We start from the raw sequence: 25042 nt of genomic DNA, 5'->3' as shown, positions 1-25042 counted from the left end.
CAGTAACAGTGAATGAAAGCATCTTCCATCAAATCATGTGTATTCAGGGGACAGGTACCCAGATTCATACATCAAGAGCCCAGGAGACAGAACTACAGGATTTTCACATTCTGAAGCTTAACAGTCTGGGTTGCCCACCCTGCCTTATCAGTCTTCCTACCATTTGTGCAGCAGGCGCACTGCAGCTTCGGGCTTTGGGTACAAGGAAAGAGGTAGGAGCTGCAAGGAGACTGGCAGAGAAGATGGGTTCCTCACCATGAAGTACTTCACCTAGACATGGGGAAAAGAGTGTTCAGAGAGTGAACAGCATAGTATCCTCCTGAGGTAGTCCTACTATAAAATCATGACTAGGATCTAATCAGAAGGAACCACCACAAAGCTTTGAAAACAAATGGCCTGCACTCTGCAAAAACCTCTGTGAAACTAGGGGTGTAAGCTCAATGAAAGAGCACATAGTACACACACACACAAAAAAGGGATATGCCATGAAAGGCAAAGACAGGTTGGGGGAGACTTAAAATATAGTGAGATCCTAGGCTGATCTTGATCTAAAAAAAAAACAAAACCAAAACTAAGTAAGGCATTAAGTTTGTTGAAAAAACTTGAACACATAATGTAAAATCAGGGGGTGGGAAGGTGGCTCAGTGGTAGAGCGCTTGCCTTGCATGCATGAGGCCCTGGGTTTGATTCCTCAGCACCACATAAGCAAACAGAAAAAAGCCGGAAGTGGCACTGTGGCTCAAGTGGTAGAGCACTAGCCTTGAGCTGAAGAGCTGAGGGACAGTGCCCAGGCCCAGAGTTCAGGCCTCATGACGACCCAAAAAAAAAAAAGTAAATCAGGTAGCAACATTGTAATAAATATTTCATTTCCTGGTTTTAATAATTATGTTCTAGCTATATAGAAAATTTCTCTTGCTCATAAATAATTGCCAGTGAAACAGATGAAGCAGCCCAAGGACACTTTCAATGTTTCAAAAAAGTACGTGTATCTGGAGTGACAGGAAATGACCTAAAAGTGTGGCAAACACTATACAGCAAGGAAGCTTGGTAAACAGCAATTGGGAACACTTGATATTACTCTTTTCTCTATTGCTTCAAAACAAAATATTAAGGAAAAAAAAAGCATCCCTAGGGTATCATCCTAAGGAAGCTCAATGAGCACTGGCTAAGATGCATATTTAACTCTGAGCATGCGTGATGCAGTTTGCCATTTTGAGACATAAATGAATGCCCACTAATGGTATCTCATTCCCTTTGCCCTCATTCTGCCACCCTGGCTAGACAGAGATGCACATACAAGGAAGGAAGCCAACACATTAAGACAGAAAGTCAACTGATAGATGGAGCCCCAGTTCCTAATGGTATCACAGAGCAACCTGGCTCCCCCTGGGCGTATTTCTTCTGAGCGTCTCCTTATGACACCAAGCCTCATTCACTTAAGCCAAGAATTGTTCCTGCCTGTTGTTCAAAATTTTAACTCACACATTTATTTAAGAACTTCATATCAATTCAGCACTTCTTTATCTAGTGACTTTTCAGTCTGCTCACGAGTTTCACTTGCCATTTTGTTCTTTAGACACCTCCCCAATTCAAAATGTCCTAATGACACATGGGTTTGTTTGGTCTGAAATAATATCCCTGAGTGGAAATATTCTGGCACTTTGAAAAGGCCAAGAGATGGAATGTCCCTGACCAAAAGGACGATGGTACACAGATCTTATCCTCACCACACTGCTCTTGAGGGCAGTTGCGCTGAAGTTTATCACAAGGCCAGGCTCTGCAACCAAACGTGGCAAACAAGAAACAAAGGATTCCAATTCCTTGGATTTCTTCAAATGAGCAAACTGAGCCACTCCTAAAACATTCCTCCTGGATAGGTGATAAAGAAAGAAAAGATTATGATAAATAATTTTGACATTTTATAAATGAGAAATCACTGAATACCATTCTTCCTCAAGGAACAAGGGCTACTGGGGAAGAGAAAATGTTAGGAAGCACTCTAAGGTGCTGGGGGCACAGCTCAGAGCTAGAACACATGCTGAACAAGCAGGAGACACCAAATATGATCTATAGCACCTCCCAAAAAAGCTTTGACTCTAGAACAGTCTGTTGTCCTGAAAAAGCTAAGAATTGCTCAGAGAATGATGACAACCTATAAAAGCCACACAAGCCATCCTCTCAAGGGCACCCACACTAGACTTAGGACAATTTGTCATCAACAATAGTAATTATGATAACATAATACAACACACTAAAACTATAGTGATATTTTTAAGAAGGCTTTTAACAAATTATGTATTAGTAAATGTAGAATGAAAGAAATCACTAGAAACTTTACCATTTTGTAGCCATTAGTCTAACAGGTGATTCAAACAAGGATTACCCATGAATGCTAAAACCACTGAGTGAAACATTCTTAGGAAACAATAAATGTATATGACATAAAAAATTATCAGCAGGGAGCCAGTAGCTCACACCTGTAATCCTAGCTTTTCAGGTAGCTGAAATCTGGAGAATTGTGGTTCAAGGCCAGGCAGAAAAGTCTGTGAGACTCCACCTCCAAAAAAACCAGCAAAAAGTCAGGCAGGAAATGGGGCTAAAGAAGTAGTGGTACCAGGCGCCCATGGCTCATGCCTGTAGTCCTAGCTACTCAGGAAGCTGAGATCTTAGGATCAAGGTTCAAAGCCAGCCAGGGCAGGAAACTAACCACCAGAAAACCAGAAGTGGTGCTGTGGCTCAAATGGTAGAGCGCTAGCCTTGAGCTGAAGAGCTGAGGGACACAGCACCGAGGCCCAGAGTTCAAGCCCCACAACCAAGAAAAAAGTAGGTGTAAGAATTCAAACTCCACAAATGCAGCATTGGTACTCACTGGACACTATGTTAAAATGAACTATACAACTTGTGGGTAGGGATAAGAAGGAAAAAGCGGGAGAGAATGAAGGAAGGGGTGACACTGTCCATAAAGAAAGGTATTCATTACCTGACTTATGTAACACTATAACCCTTGAATATCACCTTTATAATTAACACGGAAAAAAAATTTAAAAGACTATAACCCCTCTGTACATCACCTTTATAATAACATTTAAAAAAAAAGAGTTCAAACACCAGTACCAGTACTGCCACAAACAACAAAAACAAAAAACAAACCCATAAAAACACAACACACATAGGTACAACAAATATTTAACTCAACCAGGGAAAATCTAATTTTTTGGTCCTGGTCCTGAGGCTTAAAGCTCAGGCCTGGGCCCTGTTCCTGAGCTTTGTTTGGCTCAAGGATGGCACTCAACTACTTGAGCCACCACACCACTTCCAGCTTTTTCTGACTAAGTTTTAGTGGAGATGAGTCTCATGGACTTTCCTACCTAGTCTGGCTTTGAACCACAATCCTCAGATCTTAGCCTCCTGAGTAGCTACAATTATAGGTGTGAGCCACTAGCATCCAACTGACCAGGGAATTCTTAATGCAGATAACAAAATTATATCATCATTGAGATTGTTAGGTATACAATGACAGTATAGATCCATACAAGAGAATATCCTCCCTAAGAAATAACTAATTCATAAAAGAAAAAGTACTTACAACTTATTTTCAAGTGACTTAGCAAAAAAAAAAAAAATTGAGTGTAAGCCGGGCATTGCTGGCTAATGTCTATACTCCTACCTACTCAGGAGGCTGTGATCTGAGGATCATGACTCAAAGCCAGCCTGGGCAGGAAAGTCCATGAGACTCTTATCACTAATTAACTACCAAAAAGCTTGACCGGATCTGTCTCAAGTGGCAGAACTGCAGCCTTGAGGAAAAAAGCCAATGGACAGTGCCTAGGCCCTGAGTTCAAGCCCCAGGACTGGACGTGCATACACACAAAAAAGTGAGTATACTCATAAACTGAGTTGAGTTGAAACCACTTTGTACAACTACTGAATGAGCCAGGCTAGATAGGTAACAATACTGATCACTAAAAATTAGGAATGTAATTTCAAAAAAAAGTTCTGGGTAATAGTCTTTCCCAACAGGAAAATAAAAGATGAAAACTTTGACTGGGCTGAGAGGGGAGAGGCAGTCCTTTCAGACGTACCTGCAGACATCACCATTTTTGTATTTCTTCCATCGTTCATACAATTTACTTGCAAGTTCAGAATCCATGCTCCAGGTAGACTGGTCCAGAGAAAGGCTCTTGTCCCAATTAGGATTTTCTAAAAGTTAGATCAGATTTCTATATTAGATTTACTGGAAGTACAATTCAGTAAGTAAAATAATGCTGCTGACTCTTCTGGCTTCTCAAACTGAGAGCACTACACAGTAAAATTCTATCTCTTTCCCTGAGCTCTACTACTAAAGTCCCTCTAACTCCACGGCAAATGATAGATCAAATTAAACATGTAAAAAGCAAAACTAAATGGATCATATGAAGGTTGTAACATAAAAGACATGGCTCATGAATACAGCCTGAAACAAGTCAATATTTGCAACATTTCTCACAGCTTTAAATCTAAAATACAAAACTATTTTCTATGTAAATGTCGATCTTTATCTTGGAAATCTTTCAGGATATCAAGTAGAGTGCTCAGGACAACCAAAATTCCAATGGGGGGGGGGGGACTAGAGGCGGATCCTGGACAAGTGCATGAACTAACCAAAATTCAGGGGAAACAAACCCCAAACAACCTATAAATCATTTCTGTATCAACACCATGACCTTCAGTCACTCAAGCCACTTAGTACCTCTTAATGAGATGTACGTGTACCTATTAAGTCTGCACATACAATTCCAAATTTCCTAACTTCTAGTCCGCTTTTTCACACAAAAATCAGAAAATTTCCATTTTTCCTAGACTCAAGTCTACTATAATGACCAAACAGTATTTTTTTTAAAAAAAAGATCTCTTAACAAAGATTTAAGCTACTGAAACCAAGAGGGTACTATTTATATAAGTACACTGGAGGATTTATAACTATTTCAGGTCATTCTGTCAATGACTATGCTTCCAAACAGAATATGACAAAAGTACTCTAAGAGAATTATTCATCTAAAAATGTTAATTTCACTCACTGCTTCCCATTCCCCCCCCACCAAACTGGATTTCTACAGAAAGCCTAAAAGCAAAACACTTACCTGCTTTTGATTTTCCCATGAAATAATGCATGCCACAATGTGCTATCACTTCAAAACCCAGACTCCCTTCCTAGATTAAAAAGTAATATATAAATAACTTAAAGCACAACACTCAACATAAAAATCCTAGCACACAAAAATATGAAGCCTCTACTTCAGTGAACTCACTTTTAACCAAAAGCCAAACAACAAGAATTTGTTTCCTTAATCATTGAATCCAAAGAAATCTGAGCTGCCTCTCACTACAGTAGATTCTGTACAATCATCAATGCCCATAATGACAACCCCTGAATCCACAAGACACCACACTGCCATATGAATTAAAGATTGATCCCTCTTAGGACATTCCCAGTGGTTTTGTTTTCAGATTGTTTGTTTTACAGTGTGCATTCTAATCCTCAGATTCCAGTGTATGCGAATTCCTACCTACCCCAAACACTGAATGCCTATTTGCTACAGGTGTGGAGAATGTACACTTGTTACTTCCACTTGCTTCTGGAGCCTGGCCTCTAATCCCTCCCACCGTCACTCTTCATATATGCATCTCTTGACTGGAAAAGTGAACTTTTAAAGAAATCTCCCCTATTCAAAATAGATAAATATGGTTACGTTTTGTTGTGTTTGATTTTCAGTGTGTTCTACCTTCATACTTAACAGCTAACTATGAGGCATTTCTAATTATGAAACATCAACAGTAAGTGAGAAACATAATAAAGATGGTTGCATGAATGTTTCAAAGAGAAAAAGTTAAAATCCACTGTTACACAGAATAGCTTTGAGCAAAAGGAAGTAATAATAACCAAATAAAAAGAAATACGTATTAAGAAAAATGAGATAGGTTTAAGATAATCTAAATAAAACACAATTTGTCCAGATTTTAGAAAGCTTTCTCTTATGGACCCTTTCAGGCTTGAGACTTGGTTCATAAGCAAATCACTTAAAGAGGTATAACTAAAACATTTAACAATCTCCAATGTATTTGAAGTCATTACAAGTTAATGTTAAAAGCTCAATCATGTCTGCTATAGCAAGCAAACACTTCTCACTTTAAAACTGCTGGAAAGTAAGAGCTGGCCCTGCTCAGTGGTAGATTACTTGACTAAGTGTCTGTAAGGCCCTGAAATTGATACCTAGCATTAAAAAAAACACCTTTCAAATTAAATGAAAATAAAACTGATTATTCCATTTGTAGTGCTTTACTTCATGTGCTTGCGTGCGTGCGTGTGTGTGCGCACACACGTACACACATATATGCATGCATGCATGCGCCAGTCCTGGGGCTTGAACTCAGGGCCTGGGCGCTGTTCCTAAGCTTCTTTTGCTCAAGAGTTACCCCTTGAGCCACAGCTGTACTTCAGGCCTTTTGGTAGTTAAGTGGAGGTAACAGTCATGTACTTTCCTGACTAGGCTGGCTTATAACCACAATGCTCAGATCTCAGCCTCCTGAGTAGCTAGAATTATGGAGTGAGCCATCAGCACTTGGTAGTAGTATTTTTCTTTAAAAAGTAATTTCAAATTACTTTATGAAAAATAAAAATAGCACATTTCCAAACAGAGTTCCACATGTAAACAAATGCATCATCCAAGACTGGCTTGAGAATATCCATTTTTAAGACACCCTTAAGAATATAAATGCAACCCAATTAATAAAACCTAAACACCATATAAATGCTATTAAAATTGTAACACACATACAGTGTTGTAAACAATACCTTGGTTGGTGCTGAGAAAACGTGCAGAGGTATTGCAAAAATGGCACCTATGTTTGTTGTCAAAAATACATTGGTAAACAGATTTATGGTAATGTCTTTAACAGCAAGTTTCAAAGAAAATATATTCCAACAGCCTGGAGGTAGAAATAAAGGGCCAGTGAAATTCAGAATCTAAAAAGAAAAGAAGCAAGAAAGATTACTTTTCCTAACACTAAAAATGACTAAGATCATTATAGACTATGATGATGCTAAGGTTCTGCTACACATGAAGAAGCCTAATTCAATCTCAATTAGTTCCAGGCCAAAGACTATTATTGTAGAAATAATATATTCTAAATACTTAATATGACCCTATTTTCTACTTTACAAAATTTTGAAGTCTATTTTTACTAAATATAATCTTTTAGTACAAATCATATGACATTTTTTAATAATGGTAAGAATATTTTTAATTAATACATTGCTAACCATTTGAGATCCATGAACAATAGTTGAGTGAGAAAGGGAGCTAGAGGGAAGGGGAAGGCATGAATAAACAAGAACAGAGATTTCCTATAATTCTAAAAGTGCTTTAAAATTAGAAGTCAAAATTAATTTCTGTTGATATTCATTCCATAACATTCAACTTTAGACAAAGCTTAAAATGGGCTAAAACTTAAGAGAAAAATATCATATGTATCTATCTATCTATATATATATATATATACCTTTAAAATGTGTTTGGTCTCCTTGGAAACAAACACATCCTTTAATACAACACCATAGTCAAAATAGTTGAGGTACCATATTGACCACCCTCTTGATGAGTTCTCATGACCCTGTAGGAGAAACTGGGCTGCAGAAGTTTCCACTCTGAAATACCTGCAAACAAAAGGCATACAGACAGACTATCACCCCACATAAAGAAAGTAGTCCACACTCACAGGAGCTTCCAACTGCAAAAAGGAGAGCAGTGTAAAACCTTATCAAGGTTTGGATCGCTTCATCAGTTCACACTCAGACATATTGAAGGCCAGGTCACGATCAAGGTATTTGCAGAGGCCATGGGACAAAACCAGGACCAGAACAACTCGTAAAACTCAGAGAACACATGAGCATTTCTTTCCAAGCACATGGCTGCCTGGTGTGGAGTTTATTTTATTACTCTAATTATTTAATTCCCTCTTCCCATTCTGCTACGAAAGCTTTCATGTGCTAATGCACGGGGGCAAGTCCAGAAAGAAAATTATTATATAAAGTCAGGACATCATGCTAAGTTGGTTTGCTTGGTTTGGTACTCTACCACTTATATCACACCCCCAGCCCAGTTTTCTTTTGGTTATTTTGAAGATGGAATCTAGTTGACTTTTCTGCCTGGGCTGATTTTTTTACTGCAGTCCTCTAGTTCTTGGGTCTTCTGAGTAGCTAAGATTATAGGTGTGAGCCACCAATGTCTGGCTCCTATCAATTACATTTTGAAAATGTAAGGATGAAAACCTCAGGATTTCAGGGAAAGTGGAATGAACTTACCCCTGAATTACTGGAGAGGCAAGACATGAGTTTAGTGTTGGAATGCTTTTTTTCTTCACAACTTCTGTAACTTTACCATCACATGATGTAGCTGCTGTAGGTATAAAGAAATAAATGTCATGCATAAGCACTTTCAATTTCACTAAGATTAAACAAAAAAAGATACAGACTATTCACTTTTCAGTCTCTACTAAATTAGTGAAGGAACCATACGTGGAGGATACTTTCTCTAACACTTCCAATCTGCCTTTCTTCTTGACTAGCTTGTTGCCAATCACCTGGCATATGTTATCTATATTCCTCCTCTCCCCCTTTTAAACCACACTCTCAATTTTTTCTTGGAGGTGGGGAGGGCTTCAAGTCAATACCATGTTGATTTTCTGCACATAGAACAAAGTCCTAACATTAAAGACAAAAGTAAAACTCAAAAGCTCACTGGTGAACTAACAAAAGCATGTGGAGAAGTAAGTATGGAAGGACGAATGGAACTTAAAAATAAACAGTGCGAAGCTGGGCGCTTGTAATCCTAGCTACTCAGGAGGCAGAGATTTGAGGATCGCAGTTCGAAGCTAGCCTGGGCAGCAAAGTCCTTGAGATTTTTTTTTTCCTTTTCTTAAATTTTTTTTTTTGGTCGGTTGGGGGGCCTGAACTCTGGGCCTAGACACTGTCTCTCAGCTTTTCAGCTTAAGGCTAGCGCTCTACCACTTGAGCCACAGCATCACTTCCGGCTTTTTCTTCTTGTATGGTGGTGAAGAATCAAACCCAAGGCCTCATGCATGTAAAGCAAGCACTCTACCACTGAGCCACCTTTCCAGCCAGTCTTTGAGACTCTTATCTCCAATTAACCACCAGAAAACAGGAAGTGGCACTATGGTTCAAGTGGTAGAGCACTTGCCATAAGCTGAGAGCTCAGGGATAGCACCCAGACCCAGAATTCAAGTCTCCTGACCCTCCCCCCCCCCAAAAAAAAGTGGGAATGTATTTCAAAATACTGTTGATTAATTAAAAATAATGTTTTCCTTGATGTAGGTCATATAATTAAACCACTTGTGTTGACTTCTTAACTGTCATGCTTTTAAAAAAATACATCTAGGGCTGGGAAGGTGGCTCAGTGGCAGAGTGCTTGCCTTGCATGCATGAGGCCTTGGGTTCAATTCTTCACTACCACATAAGCAGAAAAAGCCATAACTGGTGCTGTGGCTCAAGTGGTACAGCACTAGCTTTGAGCTGAGGAACAGTGCCCAGGCCCAGAGTTCAGTCCCCATGACCAACCAAAATAAATACATAAATAAAAAGTACATATAGATCAAAAACAAAATTCAAACACTAACAAAAAATATATAAAACTAAGTCAACCTTTTACCCCTGACTTACCAACCATCTCAGAAAAAACAGCAGTACCTTAGGTACCTTCCAGTGTTGTATGTATATTTGAGTATACATACAACACTCTCCAGTCCCTTTTTTTAGGCCAGTTCTGGGGTTTGATTTCAGGCCTGGGTTCTGTCTCTGAGCTTTTTTGCTCAAGGATAGGGCTCTAACCACTTGAGCCACAGCTCCACTTCCAGCTTTTGCTGGTAACTGAAAATAAGAATCTCATAGACTTTCCTACCTGGGCTAGTTTTGAACTGTGATCCTCAGATCTCACCCTCCTGAGTAGCTAGGGTTATAGACATGAGCCACTAGTGGTTGGCCTGCACACTGCCTTTCAAACAACTAAATGCCACATCTTGCTCGTATCATATGTTGTGATGCTTTTTAATGGTTTCACAGTACACTCTCCTGTACATGAATTCATTGCAACAACAGTAGCTGTTTTAAGCTGTTCTTTGTCACAAGTCTATTTCTGTAGAATGGGGCTTTTAATAAAAATTACACAACACAGGCTGAGCTTGAACTCTTATGTTCAAGCAATCTCCTACTCAGCCTTCTAAGGAGTTACAGTTGTGCACCAACCCTGCCCAGCTCAGGTATAGTTTTGCAGATACGTGTATCTGTGGGACACATTCCTTCAACTAGAAATTTTCTAAGATTGCCAGATTTCCCTCCAAACAGTATGCTATCTATTCTATTTCGGTTAAAACATAAACATTTTTTAATCATTACTAACACAGAATACTAACAATCTCTTTGATCTCTATCAACCTTAGTAATAAGTTACATTGCATTTATTGCTTTAAATTACATTCCTTTAAAGATGATTGAGGGTATGCATGTTTTGTTATGACTCAAATCAACCTAAATTTCTTTACAGAACTTTGTAACTGTAAGAACTTGGAAACAGGACTAGGCTTGTACTGACTAGACATTATGCATTACACTCTAAAATCCTGACACAACTATCCTACCTGTGAAAGCATCACCTCCTGTACACGTGGCAGAATACAAGTGGCATCAGCCACGGTTTCTGGATCAAACTTATCTCTAAGAACCACTGAAGACTGTAGTTTATTGAAATCAAACCAATTCACTTAATAAAAGCCATGCCCCATCTGTTGTAACAAAATAAATCTTCAATATTGCTAAAACGTGTACCTTTGCAAGTAAAAGAGGCAATTTTTGTAAAGTTTGTTGTGGAAGTAGGTAGTAGTATGGGTTCAAACTGCAGAGACAGATCATTTCTATGGGAGAAATGATGAACATCCTGTAAAAACAACAAAATAAAATCCACATTACCCTTCTTTGCCAAGGAAGTATTTACCCAGCTTGAACCCACTCTGTTCAAGTAAGTAAACAGCACAGACCAGGCACCTAGCAACTGCTCGGCAGATGGATGAACAGCAGCAGAAAGTGAGTGCTGAAAACCTCCATGCAAACAGGAGTTCAAGCAAAGGACAAAGGGTTAATTAATTGAAAGCAAAACACAGTCTTTACAACTGTCTCAGAATCTGTTTCTGAAAAGCCTTCAGGTCTTGCAGTTAAATTTATCCTTGTAATTTCAAATTCTACTTTATGTAAGCATTGATAATTACCTGTATCCATATAAGGCTGTTTCCTGAATGTAATACATACATATTTACTGCAGAATCATCTGTCCAAAAGAATCAGAGCAATGATATTACAACGTAAAATTCCCACACCTTAAACAGTAATTGATTATACAGTTCTACAAGAGCTTCTGTTCACAATTCTGAAATCCAAATAAAGAGCAAAGTTTGTGTGTGTGTGTGTGTGTGTGTGTGTTGGTGGGAGCCAGAGTTTTACGAATGCTGGTGGGTATTAACTTTAAGTCACAAGAGGAAAGATCCTTATAAAAGGATTGGCTAATCACCTAGGCTCACTAAAGGATGAAAAATTCTAAAGAGAGAAGATATGAATTTATTATTATGGTATATTCTTCACTAACCAATGAGATAGCCTGAAATAAAGCTAAACCTTGATTGGAAACTCTTGTACTTCCTAATTTAGATAACCGTATTTGGAAAGAATTAAACTCTGGCATCTCAGAATACCAGATTTCTCTTAGCCTTTACTTATATGGCAGAAATGTTCCCCACAGGATAGCAATCCCTAAAGCAGTGTCTACCACTCATCAAAAGTGATAAAGCTGAGGGCAAGAGACCTCCCCAGCTGACCCATTACTACAATAGCCAATTCTGAGCACTGGAAGACAAATGATGTTTGACCATCAACTAAGCATGCTAGCAGGGAGCTGGGATGTAGCTCAGGGCAAAGCGCTTGACTAGCAAGTACAATGTCCTGGATTTGATCCTCAGAATAAAAAAAGACAAGACAAAAAAATGCAGTTAAAAAAAAGAATGCTATCAGGGCTAGGGTGTGAAAAGTTTCCATGGAAGGACCCATGCTTATCATGTGAGGTCCTGTGTACAGGTCTCTAGAACACACACAAGACCGTGACTGTCAATAAAAATCTATGCTCTTAGGTATTATTTGCACCACTCTTTCTTGAATTTAAATACATATACACACTCCATACCAGAAGTCATCATAACCAAAGAGTATTAGAAAAGCCTAACTTACAAATATCATATAATATGCAAAAGTTTTTAGGCAGTTCCTGAGGATGGAACCCAGGGCCTTGAGCAGACGCTCCATCACATGCTAAATCCCCCAGCTCTATCTTGAAATTTTTAACAGATTTCATCTTACCTGAGGTCTCAGGTTTATCTGTAGCTACATATACAATAGAGAGATGATCTAGCAAATCTTGTGTGTTTTTTTCTAATTCTTTTGAGGAGTTTTCCATTGTTACAATTATGCTCATTTGTAATTGCAAGACACCATCAGATTCCAGGTAACAACTCTGAGATTAAAAAGAGGGAGAAAAAAAAGAAAGCATCAAAAAATCATCAGAACTCTGATTTCAAATTTTTGAAAATGACAATCACTTAAGGCAACAGCATGTCTACTTCTGAGAACAGAATATACTATTTTGTTTTTGATTTTTAAGCAAAAAAGCAGAAAAACCCAGCGGCTTTCAAAATACGAAATGCTTTTAAATTACCTTTAACTGTTGACACACTTTATTATGTAAACTGCATTCTAGCTGCACCTGCAGGAGGCTAGTATTAGTAGTTTCTACCTAAAAGAAGAAGAAAAAAAAAATAAAAGAAAGCAACGGCATAACCTAACATTACAAGTAAATTATCTCTTATTTAGAACACTCACCTGTTCACGCATTCATTTACTCAACAAATACCTGAATATGTGAAATGTTGTATATTCCATTTATTAGAAATATAACAGTGAGCAAAACAGAAAAATCTGTGCTATTATTGAGCTTACCTTCTCAAGGAAATCATAAATTCTACTTTGGGCAACATGAAAATCCCTAATAGGGCAAATAAGGAGATGAATATGTTCTAAATATAAATCAGAAGACTGTGTATGCTGGTGTTTCTAACACATATTGACCATTTTATTTAAACAGGAGTCTTACATTTATCTTAATCTACAATGACTCAGGCAAGACTCAGTTTTTAGGTATATGTGCTATGATCTTTAGAAGCCACAATCTTGGAGTCAGAGAAAATCACAAAAAGAAATCCATCTGCCTTATTATTTTTGTTGTTTTGCCAGTCTTGGGCCTTGAACTCGGGGCCTCGATGCTCTCCTGGAGCTTCTTTTGCTCAAGGATATTGTTCTATCACTTGAGCCAGAGCACCACTTCTGGATTTTTCTGAGTTATTTATGGGAAAGTAAAGTCTCATGGACTCCATCTCAACCAATAAAAAGCTGGGTGTTGTGACTCCTGTCATTCCAGTTATCTGGGAAGTATTGTCAGTGCTGTCCAGACTGACCTGGGCATAAAGCAAGACTCTATTTAAAAACTAATAATGCAAAAGGAACTGAAATATGGATCAAGCAGTAGACTGCCTGCTTAACAAGTACAAGGCCTTGAGTTCAAAAACCAATAACATATAGCAGGCAACAGTGACTCATGCCCATATGCCTATAATCCTAACTATTCAAGAGACTGAGATCTGAGGATCACGGTTCATAGCCAGCTCGGGCAGGAATGTCCAGGAGACTCTTACTTCCAATAAACCACTCACAAAAAGCCAGAAGTGGCATTGTGGCTCAAAGTAGTAGAGTGCTATTCTGCACAAAGAGGCTCAATGATAATGCCCAAGATCAGGGGGGGAAAAAAAGCTTAAAACTCCAGTATCCCTCCCTGCTCTCCCCCCATCCCCCTCCCAAAAAAACCCCACAACTTAAGAGGAGTAGTCGTAGGGGGGGAAAAAAGCATAAAACTCCAGTATCCCTCCCGGCTCTCCCCCCATCCCCCAAAAAACCCCACAACTTAAGAGGAGTAGGCCTCAATGCAGAATTCATGCTCAGTGTTCATGAGGCCCTCTAGCAACTACAACTTCAACTGTCAGGCAGGCAGAATTTTTTTACTTTAAAAGAAAAAAAAGATTGTATTACATTTTCGAATGCCATAAAATGTCATTTAATAGAAAGTCATTTATTAATGTCATTTTAAGTAAAGGACATCAGTCAATGACTTCAAAAAACTATTGTTAGTAAATGAATATTCTTAGTGTGAGAATGTTCAATGTGCAAAATGAACCTAATTTTTTCTTTGGAGGTAGTGGGGTTTGAACTCAGGGTGGTAGCTTATTTGCTAGGCTGGAGCTCTATCATCTAAACCATGCCTTTAGCTTGTCTTTTCATTGGTTATGTGAGATGGAGTCTAGTGAACTATTTATGCTCAGGCTGGGCTCAAATCATTATCCTCCAGATCTCAGCCTTTTGAGTAACTAGGATAAAGGTGTGAGCCATTAGTACCCAGTTGAGCTTAAAATTGTCAAAAACTAGATTTTAAAGTTTGTTCTTCTATAAACAAACCCATCTACCAAAGACAATTTAAAACTTTAACCACATCTGAAATGATCTCCATAGAACCAAATATAAAGGTGTGTGTGTATATATATATGTGAGTATGCATTTTACTAGAGTTTGAACTCAAGAGTTTAGCATTTGCTAGGCAAGCATTACCACTTGAGCTGTACATCAGTCCTTATTGCTTTAGTTATTTTTCAGATAGTCTCATATTTTTATCCCAGGCCATCTTCAGACTGAGATTCAGGCTTCCTATCTCGTCCCCTGTTAATTAATTGGGATAGGCAGGCACACCAAGCTAGCTTGTTTTTGAGATGGTATTTCCATAGCCTTTTTTGGCTGAGGCTGGCCTCAACTTGTCACTCAGGTAGCTGGGATTATAGGACATGACTATAATCCCAGACTTTGCCCAGCCCCCAGGAACTTCATCTGAACTGTCCCTTCACCTTATTTTAACATCAGCTGACCACATGCCTGTCTCCTTCGTCCTTGACACTGACACTGGGTTATTCTGGATACTATCTTGTGGCTTTTTCTCTCCTCCTAGGGTAGTTCTAAGGTTTTCATGTGTATTTACCTACGCACAGGTAATTACTATCTTTAAGTAGTTGCACAAAGGTGTTTCAACATGTCCCTGTATGAGTACAATGTATCATGATTAATGTCACCCATCTCTTTCTACACACATCCACTGTCCAGCAAGTAAGTACTCACCTAAACTGTCATGCGGGGAGCAAGCCACTTTCTACATCCTGAGGTCTGGCCTGAGTCCACCTGAACTATTTTACAGCCTCCCTGCTGCATCCCTTTTCCCCACACACAGCTGAATAAGCTAGAGATTGGAAATACAACTTCTTTTTTTCTCACCCACTAAATGAATCTATAGCCAAGTTACACCAGCTGTAATCCTGGATTGCCCGTAAACATGTGCATTTGTCCTTACTCATAAGTATATTGGTGACTGGGGGCTGGCAACTGGCTAACTCCAGGCTGCAGCCTATGTCTGTAAACAGTTTTACTGGAACACAAGTGTGAGCACTCCTTTCTCTGCACAATCTAGGGCTGCTTTCATGATACAACAGCACTGGGTACTGAAGTACCTGGTACTACAGAGAACGTTTATGGCACAATGATCCTTCCTCCTGCTCTCTCTGTGGCCCCTACTGTCCTTTCCACTCCATTTCCCACACGACTGCAAGAGTCAGTTCACAAATGCTCAAACTTGGGCACCCTAGGATTTTTAAAAATGTTTTATTATTCGTGGTAAACTTGTGCCTGGATATATTTTTTGGGGGTCCGGTAGTGGGGCCTGAACTCTGGGCTTGGGCACTGTCCCTCAGCTCTTCAGCTCAAGGCTAGCGCTCTACCTCTTGAGCCACAGCGCCACTTCCGGCTTTTTTCTTATGTGGTGCTAAGGAATTGAACCCAGGGCCTTGAGCATGCAAGGCAAGTGCTCTACCACTGAGCCACCTTCCCAGCCCCTGCCTGGATATATTTTTAATTTACCTTTTAAAACAAGATTAATTTTGTTATGTTGGAAACATAACAAAAAAGAATAAGAAACTGTGATGGCCAAGTATTCCATAGGCACAATGTTGGATCAGAAGTGTTTTGGATATTTGGGGCTTCTGGAATGTTCACATATACAGGTATCTTGGGGATAGGGCCCAAACCTAAAAATCATTGTCTCTTATACACCTAATACATACAACCTGGAAAACATTTCTCAAAATAGTTTTCATAGTTTTGCTTGTGAAACAAAATGTCATGGACAGTAAACCAGTAGACTTGTAATGTTCTGTTGGGACTCAACAAGTTTTAAACTTCAACAAGTTTCAGACTTCAGAGCATTCTGGGTTTCCAACTATACGGCGGTTTCATTTGCTGTAGAGCATATCTCTAGAGTCCCACCAGGGGGCATTCTAGTGCCACCAAAGCACGGTAAAGTGCACTGATTTCAAAGTTCATATCCTTCTTTCTCAAAAGAACAAAGCTGTTGCAACTTTTAACAAAGAAACTATATAAGCAAAACACAAGTCTTGTAGAGCAATCTCATAGACTGCATTTATGAATTCCCTTCAAGGTACCTGGATAAAATACAGCACGACAGCAGGTGTCCCTGATTTAGTGTGCTTGGGTATAATAAAAGAAAAACCAGCTCAACTATGTTTACTGCAGCATTACTCAACATAGCTAAGATATGGAACCAACCCAGATGCCCCTCAGTAGATGAATGGATCGAGAAAATGTGGCATATATACACAATGGAATTCTATGCCTCCATCAGAAAGAATGACACTGCCCCATTTGTTAGGAAATGGAAAGACTTTGGCTTAAGTGAAGTAAGCCAAACCCAAAGAAACCTAGGTCCCATGGTTTCCCTTATCTGCAATAACTAGTATATGTCTAGGACAACCAGAAGAGGTCACAAGCTATGTACATATGACCATATAACCCCCATGCTAAGCGAAATGAACCCCAAGGAGACAGAAGAGCTTTTATCTTTCTTGTTGATCTTTTTAATGTACTATGTAATTTTTTTTGTTTCTTTGTATGTTCTTACCCCATGGTATAACCCCTGTTGTCACTGTATTTTATTCCTGTGTCCTGCACCTTGTATATACATTTTTCTAACTTGGGGAGGGGAAGGGAAATAACAAAATGCTGAAATAAGGATTCAGGATGACCCATTGTAACAACAATGTATACAAGACACTATGTTAATAATGAATTTTACAACTTTTTGTGGCGGGGGGGGAGGAAGGGAGGACTTGTGGAAGAAAGGGATGATAGGGGAAAAACAAAGGAGGGGGTAACAATACTTGACAGGAAATGGACTCATTACCTTGCTCATGTAACTGTAACCCCTCTGTACAATATCTTTACAATTAAAAAAATTTAAAAATCAAAAAAAGGAAAATAAAACCTGTCTATTTTTGAAGCCTCCTACTAACATTATCTTCTAGAAGATGAGGGGTGATGTAGCATGAAAGGCCAAAGACCACGGGGCCAGTTAATAAGTAAATATACACCAGTAACTTTTCTCAAGTCAGGGCAGACCAAGTATACTACTTTCACAGAAAAGTCTAAAAAGCTGATCAGCCCAGAGACCTGTATCTGAAAAATCTTAATATACAATGGAACACTGAATTTTTTTAAAAATGCTAAGAACTGGGAATGTGGCTTAGTGGTAGCATGCATGAAGCCCTGGGCTCGATTCCTCAGTACCACATAAACAGAAAAAGCCAGATGTGGTGCTGTGGCTCAAGTGGTAGAGTGCTAGCCTTGAGCAAAAGAAGCTCAGGGACAGAGCCCAAGCCCAGAGTTCATGGCCCAGGACAGTAAAAATAAACAAATAATGTTAAAAGTCTCTTATTTACTCCAGTAGTTTTGTGTTAAAGGGGTAGAAGCTCAGGTAATTAATATTGGGGCAAAAAACATTTCCCATCACATCCTAAATTGATCTTACGAGTAGGTAGAGGGTTATGTGCTATAAAAGGAAATAGTAAAGTCCCAGGTCATATGTCAGATGACTTTTATCCACTGACTTTGAAGGTGGCTCAGTGATAGAGCGCTTGCTTTGCATGCATGAGGCCCTGGGTTCGAATCCTCAGCACCACATAAGCAAAAAGAAAAAAAGCTGGAAGTGGCGCTGTGGCTCAAGTGGTAGAGCGCTAGCCTTGAGCTGAAGAGCTGAGGGACAGCATCCAAGCCCAGAGTTCAGGCCCCACAACCATGCCCCCCCCCAAAAAAAAGTCATCTGATACGACCTGGGACTTTAGTATACTTTGCTTTACCATATCCTAATGCAAGTACCCAAGAACTTTTATTACATTAATTTTTAAAGGAATGAACCTGAAATTATGATGTTCTCAATAATAACCACATATAAAACCTTTCATTTAAGGAACATAGCTGGACATGGTAGCACACCCTTGTATCCCAACACTTGAGAAGATAAGGCATAAAGCTCCTGAGTCCAACCAGGGCTACATAATGAGACTCAAAAGGCCCAAACCAAAGCAAAACAAAACAAAAACCCAAACAATGAAAACCAATAGCATAGCTCATTTAAGGAATATAATTTGTGAAACAAAAAAGAATTACTTGGATAAATCCCAGCCTTACATTCTATTATTCTCAGACACTTTTCTCTTCTTTTAGGATTTTGAATGTAACACTTGAGAGGTCTTTCTAAGTCTCTTAAGCCAACATGTGTATCATGAGGAACACAGATTCTGTATAAGCCAAGGGATATTCTAGCCATCCCACACCCCCAACAAGCGGGATATAAAAAAAAGTCTATACATCAAATAATCTTGATAAGTGGGAATGGGAAGTATCTTGGGTCCCCCTTCCACATACCTCCTACTCTAGTGTTCCCTACATGACAGGCTCAGAGCAACTTCAACAAGTGTTACACAATAGTTTGACCCTGACATTAAAGAACAACTGTGTTTCAACTCTCACATACCCTCTGTCCTCAGATGGTAGCCACTGAAACAAAATCTTCCTGTGTTGCCAGAACTACTCATAAAAAACGTTCTCAGAAACCTAAAAACTGGCTGGCTGAAGTGAGTTTTCTGGTTTTGTATACAAATACTAAAGTGCTAATATATACACAGTCCATTTTCCTGACCCATGTCCTTTTAGAAAAGGTGTCAGTGGCTTTGCAGACTCAAGGTTAAACCCCAGCCATCAGTGCCTGGGGAGGTTCACTGCACCACCTAGGATTCTGTTTGAGTCTCTGAGTTTGCAGTAGTATTATGAGTAGGAAACCAGATACATGTTATAAGCCACCAGATACAGAAGTCCTCAAAGGGAAAAGACTTACTATGTGTTCACTCACAATTTACTTACCTAATAAAATTCTATAACAAAGTATTTGAGTGTTCATGATAAAAGTTTTTCCTACATTGAAGTGGTTAGAAGGAAATCTCTTTATTCCTCTGGTTTCTAAGGGTCCCCCTCACCCCCAGAAAACCTACTTTGATTTCTTTTCCTCTGATTTCACAATTAGTGAGGACAGGGGTGTAGGAAGTGTTACTGTCTTTTTACTGCTCACTTATTTCTCATACCCCCTGATATGTGCCAGGAAGACTGTAGACAAAAAGGTTATCTGGAAAAGCAGTTAACCTTTAAAATCGTAAGACATTAAGTCAGAAGTGATCTGGTGGCTCATGCCTGTAATCGTAGGTACTCAGAAGGTTGAGATTTGAGTATCATGGTTCAAAGTCAGCCCAGACAGAAAAGTCCGTGAGACTCTTATCTCCAATAAACTATTCAGAAAAAGCCAGGAGTAGCACTGTGGCTCAAGCAGTAGAGCGCTAGCCTTGAGCACAAAGAGGCTCAGGGATTGTGCCCAGGCCCTGAGTTTAAAAAAAAAGAAAAGAAAAGTGATCTATGATGTGCAATACCATGGCTTTTCACACTTGGGTAAATAACTAGCTTTTAACTGCAACCACTATTGACAGCATCCTGATAGCCGTGTGGGATTTTCACCTTAGGAGGTCATAAGCCTATCATGGCTGTGTCCACAGACAAGTTACTATTTTTGTACAACTGCATGATACTGGGCAGTATACAAATGGCACGTAGGTCTTCTAAGTCCAGCTCATGGCCTAGAAATAATAGGTCAAGCTTTATGAAGTAGGCTGGTGGAACTTGACCTTGACCACATTCTACTTAGAAATGGTCATGGCAAGGATTAGACAAAAAAAAAAAAGAAAGAGCACGAGAAAGCACTGTGATTCCTAAAACAGCAAACACAAAATTATCATGTAATTACCATGTAGCTTTAAAAAGGAGTTAAATTTTGATACATGCTATAACATGGATAAACCCAAACAACATGCTAAATTAAATAAGCCAGACAAAAATAACAAATGATACTACTTATATGATAAATCAAGAGTAGTCAAAGTCATAAAAACAAAGTGAAACTGATCAAGGGCTTAAGGAAATGAGAACAGGGAATTTTTTTTTTGGGGGGGTAGGTCGTGGGGCTTAAACTCTGACTTGGGAGCTGTCAGCTCTTCAGCTCAAGGCAAGCGCTCTACCACTTGAGCTACAGCACTTCTGGTTTTCTAGTGGTTTATTAGAGTCTCATGGACTTTCCTGCCCGGGCTGGCTTTGTACTACTATCCTCAGATCTCAGCATCCTGAGTAGCTAGGATAACAAGCATAAGCCACTGGCACCCAGCAGGGAATTAGTTTTTAATAGCTACAGGTATGAAGGTTCTCTTTCTTTTGTTTCTCTTTTTTCTATTCCTGGGACTTGAACTCATAGCCTGGGTATTATCCCTGAGCTTTTGTACTCTACTACTTTGAGCCACAGCTCCACTTCCAGTTTTTTGTGATTAATTGAAGACTTTCATACACTATTCTACCACGGATGGCTTCTCTTTCATTTTTTAATTCATTCATTCATTCATTCTCAGTAGTGAAAACTGAAGTGAAGGCCTCATGCATGCTAGGTAAGCATGCTACCAATTGAGCTATGCTTCAAGCTCTTTGTTTTCATTTTATATTTGAGAGAAGACCTCACTAAACCATTTGTCCCAGGCCAGTATTTTTTTTTTTGGTCGGTTATGGGGCCTGAACTCAGAGCACTGTACCTCAGCTCTTCAGCTCAAGGCTAGCGCTCTACCACTTGAGCCACAGCACCATTTCTGGCTTTTTCTGCTTCTGTGGTACTGAGGAATCAAACCCAGGGCCTCATGCATACAAGGCAAGCACTCTACTACTGAGCCACCTTCCCAGCCCCCAAGCCAGTTTTGAATTATTAAATCTTACTTTCTCTAACAGGGGTTATAGGCATACCACTATGTCAGACTGGAGTTACAGTTTTGCAAAAATGTTCTAGAGCTAGATGGTGGCAATGGTTACTTAATGCCACTGACCTGTACACATAAAATGATTGATTTTTGTAGACTATGTTTTACCACAAAAAGGAGCAATGAGACATGCAGAAAGCTAAAACAGAATAGAAAATTCAGAAAAAGAAAGCAGATACCTGGGATCTGAGAAGTAATCTGAATGGAGATAAATGTTGTACTTATTGGAAGCTTTAGGAAACACTCATAAAGGAAAACAGATAATAAGATCCTCAAAAGACATGAATTGTTCCTCTCTGATGAATTAGAATTCAGTGTAGGAACTATGAAGAAACTCACTTCTCAGTCTTTGATAATATTGTCATTTGGATCTTAAATGTCCCCCAAAGGCCTGCTGTTCCAAAAGTGAGCACTGGAAGCTGAGTGAAACCTTTCAGAGGTAGATGAGACCTAGAAGAAGAAGTCTGGTCCAAGCGCCTTTGTTCCTGCCCACCAGGACATGAGCACCTCTGCTCTACTATGCATACCTGTCAGGATGTGTTACTGCAGCATAAGTCACAGTGATAGAAAGGTGAGTGACATAGTAAGGGTGACAAAGACTGAGGGAGCTACATCATGGGTTACACGAATCCAGATCTCAGGCCAGTGAGAGGAGACCAGGACTCAAATCAAGACAAAGCAAAAGCCAGATACCGGTGGCTCACCCTTCTAATACTAGCTACTCAGGAGGTGAAGATCTGAGAACTCCAGTTCAAAGCTAATCCTGGCAGAAAAATCCAAGAGACTCTTTTTTGTTTTGTTTTGTTGTTTTTGTTTTTTTGTCGGTCATGGGGCCTGAACTCTGGGCCTGAGCACTGTCCCTCAGCTCTTCAGCTCAAGGCTAGCACTCTACCACTTGAGCCATAGTGCCACTTCCGGCCTTTTCTGCTTATGTGGTGCTAAGGAATCGAACCCAGGGCCTCATGCATGCAAGGCAAGCACTCTACCACTGAGCCACCTTCCCAGCCCCACCCAAGAGACTCTTATCATCAATTAACCAGCAAAAAGCCAGAAGTACAGGTTGTGATTCAAGTAGTACACAGCCAGGTTTGAGGGGGAAAAACACACACAAAAAAAACAAAAGTTTGGGACAGTGCTCTGGCCCTGAACTCAAGCCCCAGTATTGGCACAAGTATTTTCAGAGTCTAAGGAAAAACTTATATAATGGAATGTATTCACCTGACATAGAGTAAGTTTCAGAGTTGATACCCTATCATTTTCACATAAGAGATCTATGACTTCTGCAAAGAAAAGTTAAAAATTACATTAAGATGACACAAATATTTCTAAGAATTCTCAGCTATTACACTTAGGAAACTGTTCATTCCATTTAACTAACTTGTAATAAAAACCTGTGTTATGGCCAAACCTTTCCCTGTCTATTTTCCACCTCTAACGCTAGAACTAACTTTTGCATGTAGTCATTAGGAAGAAATGTGCTACTTTCAATTTCTCCTCTGTCAAACTGTGAGTGAAAAAGGCATTCCTTGTGCTTCTCACAAAGAGTTTACAGCTTCCCTTTCTAACTGCCACATCTCAATGACAAGGCTCAGCACCTACAAAGGCAAGTGGCAGGTAACTTAAGGCACCCTTGCCCCAACCTGGCAAGCTCCAGGCAGGCCTCTGTCCAACACCTGTTCCTAGCAGGCCCAAGGGCTTAACACCACACACCAGAAGCAAAGACCATGCCAAATTTAAAAGGTTAAAAACTCTTGCTCTGAAATTAGGTATCGAGATAGTCTCTCTTTTACATAACCAGCAACATGGTCCCCATGTCAGGGAAAGAATCACTCAGCCACTCTCACAACTCAAAAAAACAACAGAAAGGAAGCAACAAAATATGGTAGCCTTTGTCAAATACAACTGTAGTTTGGGGATTCCTTCTGGATGGGAGGGGGGAGAAGGAGGGGAATAAGCACTAGTCCTGGGGCTTAAACTCATAACTTGGGTGCTGTCACTAAGCTTAGTGCTCTACCACTTGAGCCACATCTCTACTTTCAGTTTTGGTGGTGAACTGAAGAGTCTCATAGCCTTTCTGACCCAAGCTGGCTTTGAACCATGATTCTCCTATCTCAGCCTGCCGAGTAGCTAGAATTATAGGTGTAAGCCACCGACACCCAGCCATGGATTCTTTTTTTAATGCATAGTTCTGTACACATTCAATTGCTGTATGCCACACACAGGCATACAGCATGCATTAATCAACTTCAATCCACCTTTGTCCTAACTTCTCCCTTGTTTTCAGTTTTCTTACTGTTCCTTGTTTTCCTATAATCACAGAACATCCCAAAGACAAAAATCTCTCCTTTAGCTAACTCAATAATATGCCAGGGTCTCCTTCTTTCCCTCTCCTTTCCCATCTACACATGCATACATAAACCACTTCTGCTTAGTAGAATGAATGTCATGGATATTTCCTATAACTTAAAAACTTCTCTATGTTTTATAGCTCTACGTGTATTATATAATTACATTTTACAGTAATTCTAATAACAATTTAAATCTCAGTTTGCTGCTTCTACAATTTTCTTGTTTTCCAAACCCCAGGGTGTAGCTCATTCTCTAGCCTAGCCTGGCTGCAAGTCACTAGCAAACAGGTAATCTAGGATCTCTACCAGCCAAGCCTGGCTGCTTTGCTTTCTGAAATGGTTCTCAGGCATGAAAGGTGCTCTCAATGGGCAAGGTAAGGCCTTTCAAAGTTGAGCCTTCAGTGTCTTCCTTTGTTCCCACTAGGAGATCTCAACTTACTTAAGTCAGCTGCTGAAGATAGGTAGCTGTGTGTCCTACAATATTTACTGTCACTGATTTCCAAGTCTTTGGTTTGGGTTCAGTCTTGAGGCCTCCCTAGCTTCAGGTTGCTTGTACTCCACTAATGTAATATGGTTGCCAACTACCTCAGTATAAAAAAGGAGACCTTCTACAGAGATGGCCCATGAATCAGTTCTCTAAGATATGGAAGTAAGGGGCTGGGAAGGTGGCTCAGTGGTAGAGTGCTTGCCTTGCATGTCTGAGGCCCTGGGTTCGATTCCTCAGCACCACATAAGCAAAAAGAAAAAAGCCGGAAGTGGCGCTGTGGCTCAAGTGGCAGAGCGCTAGCCTTGAGCTGAAGAGCTGAGGGACAGCACCCAGACCCAGAGTTCAGGCCCCACAACCAGACACCCCCCCAAAAAAAAAGATATGGAAGTAAAAGTTGTGCCTGATGCTATTCTGTTACCCTGGGGAAGTCAATGACCTACCAAACCCCAGTACTAGGGCTGAAGGCTCCGAAGGCAGGTAGGTTACCTTGAGGCAGAGGCTTCAGTTTCTTCTCAGGAGCTCTGAGCTGGAGCTGCAAACTGTTTCCCAATTTTCTAGCTTCACTTTGTCTTCTTTCATCACATTTCAGCTTCCTGTTTCTCTTGCACTCTGTAGTGTTCCTCCTCATTTCTGCTCTTTTGAATACAATCCCCTATCTTACCAGATTCTTCATTCCAGAGTCTGATAGAAAAAGATTATCCTCTGCCACCTTACTTTTTTTTTG

At 39.8% G+C, this 25042-nt stretch overlaps 1 protein-coding gene across 5 annotated transcripts in view; it reads right to left on the bottom strand.

Moving 5' to 3' along the window:
- Positions 1-25042, bottom strand: part of Kiaa0922 (KIAA0922 ortholog) — a 127447-nt gene that overhangs the window by 36280 nt on the left and 66125 nt on the right. For all 5 annotated transcript variants that reach the window (XM_013029748.1, XM_013029749.1, XM_013029751.1 and 2 more), the window contains 11 exons: positions 12807-12884; positions 12452-12605; positions 11314-11372; positions 10877-10985; positions 8342-8435; positions 7540-7693; positions 6833-7003; positions 5121-5190; positions 4083-4200; positions 1728-1869; positions 161-270 (listed from right to left, as the gene is read on the bottom strand). In XM_013029748.1, coding sequence (XP_012885202.1) covers positions 161-270; positions 1728-1869; positions 4083-4200; positions 5121-5190; positions 6833-7003; positions 7540-7693; positions 8342-8435; positions 10877-10985; positions 11314-11372; positions 12452-12605; positions 12807-12884 — 1259 coding nt within the window. The remainder of the gene's footprint in view (positions 1-160; positions 271-1727; positions 1870-4082; positions 4201-5120; positions 5191-6832; positions 7004-7539; positions 7694-8341; positions 8436-10876; positions 10986-11313; positions 11373-12451; positions 12606-12806; positions 12885-25042) is intronic.

This window comes from Dipodomys ordii, unplaced genomic scaffold (assembly GCF_000151885.1).
Source record: "Dipodomys ordii isolate 6190 unplaced genomic scaffold, Dord_2.0 Scaffold122, whole genome shotgun sequence".
Taxonomy (NCBI): domain Eukaryota; kingdom Metazoa; phylum Chordata; class Mammalia; order Rodentia; family Heteromyidae; genus Dipodomys; species Dipodomys ordii.
The sequence above is the reverse complement of the archived record's forward strand: the minus strand, read 5'-3'. Positions and strand labels throughout refer to the sequence as shown.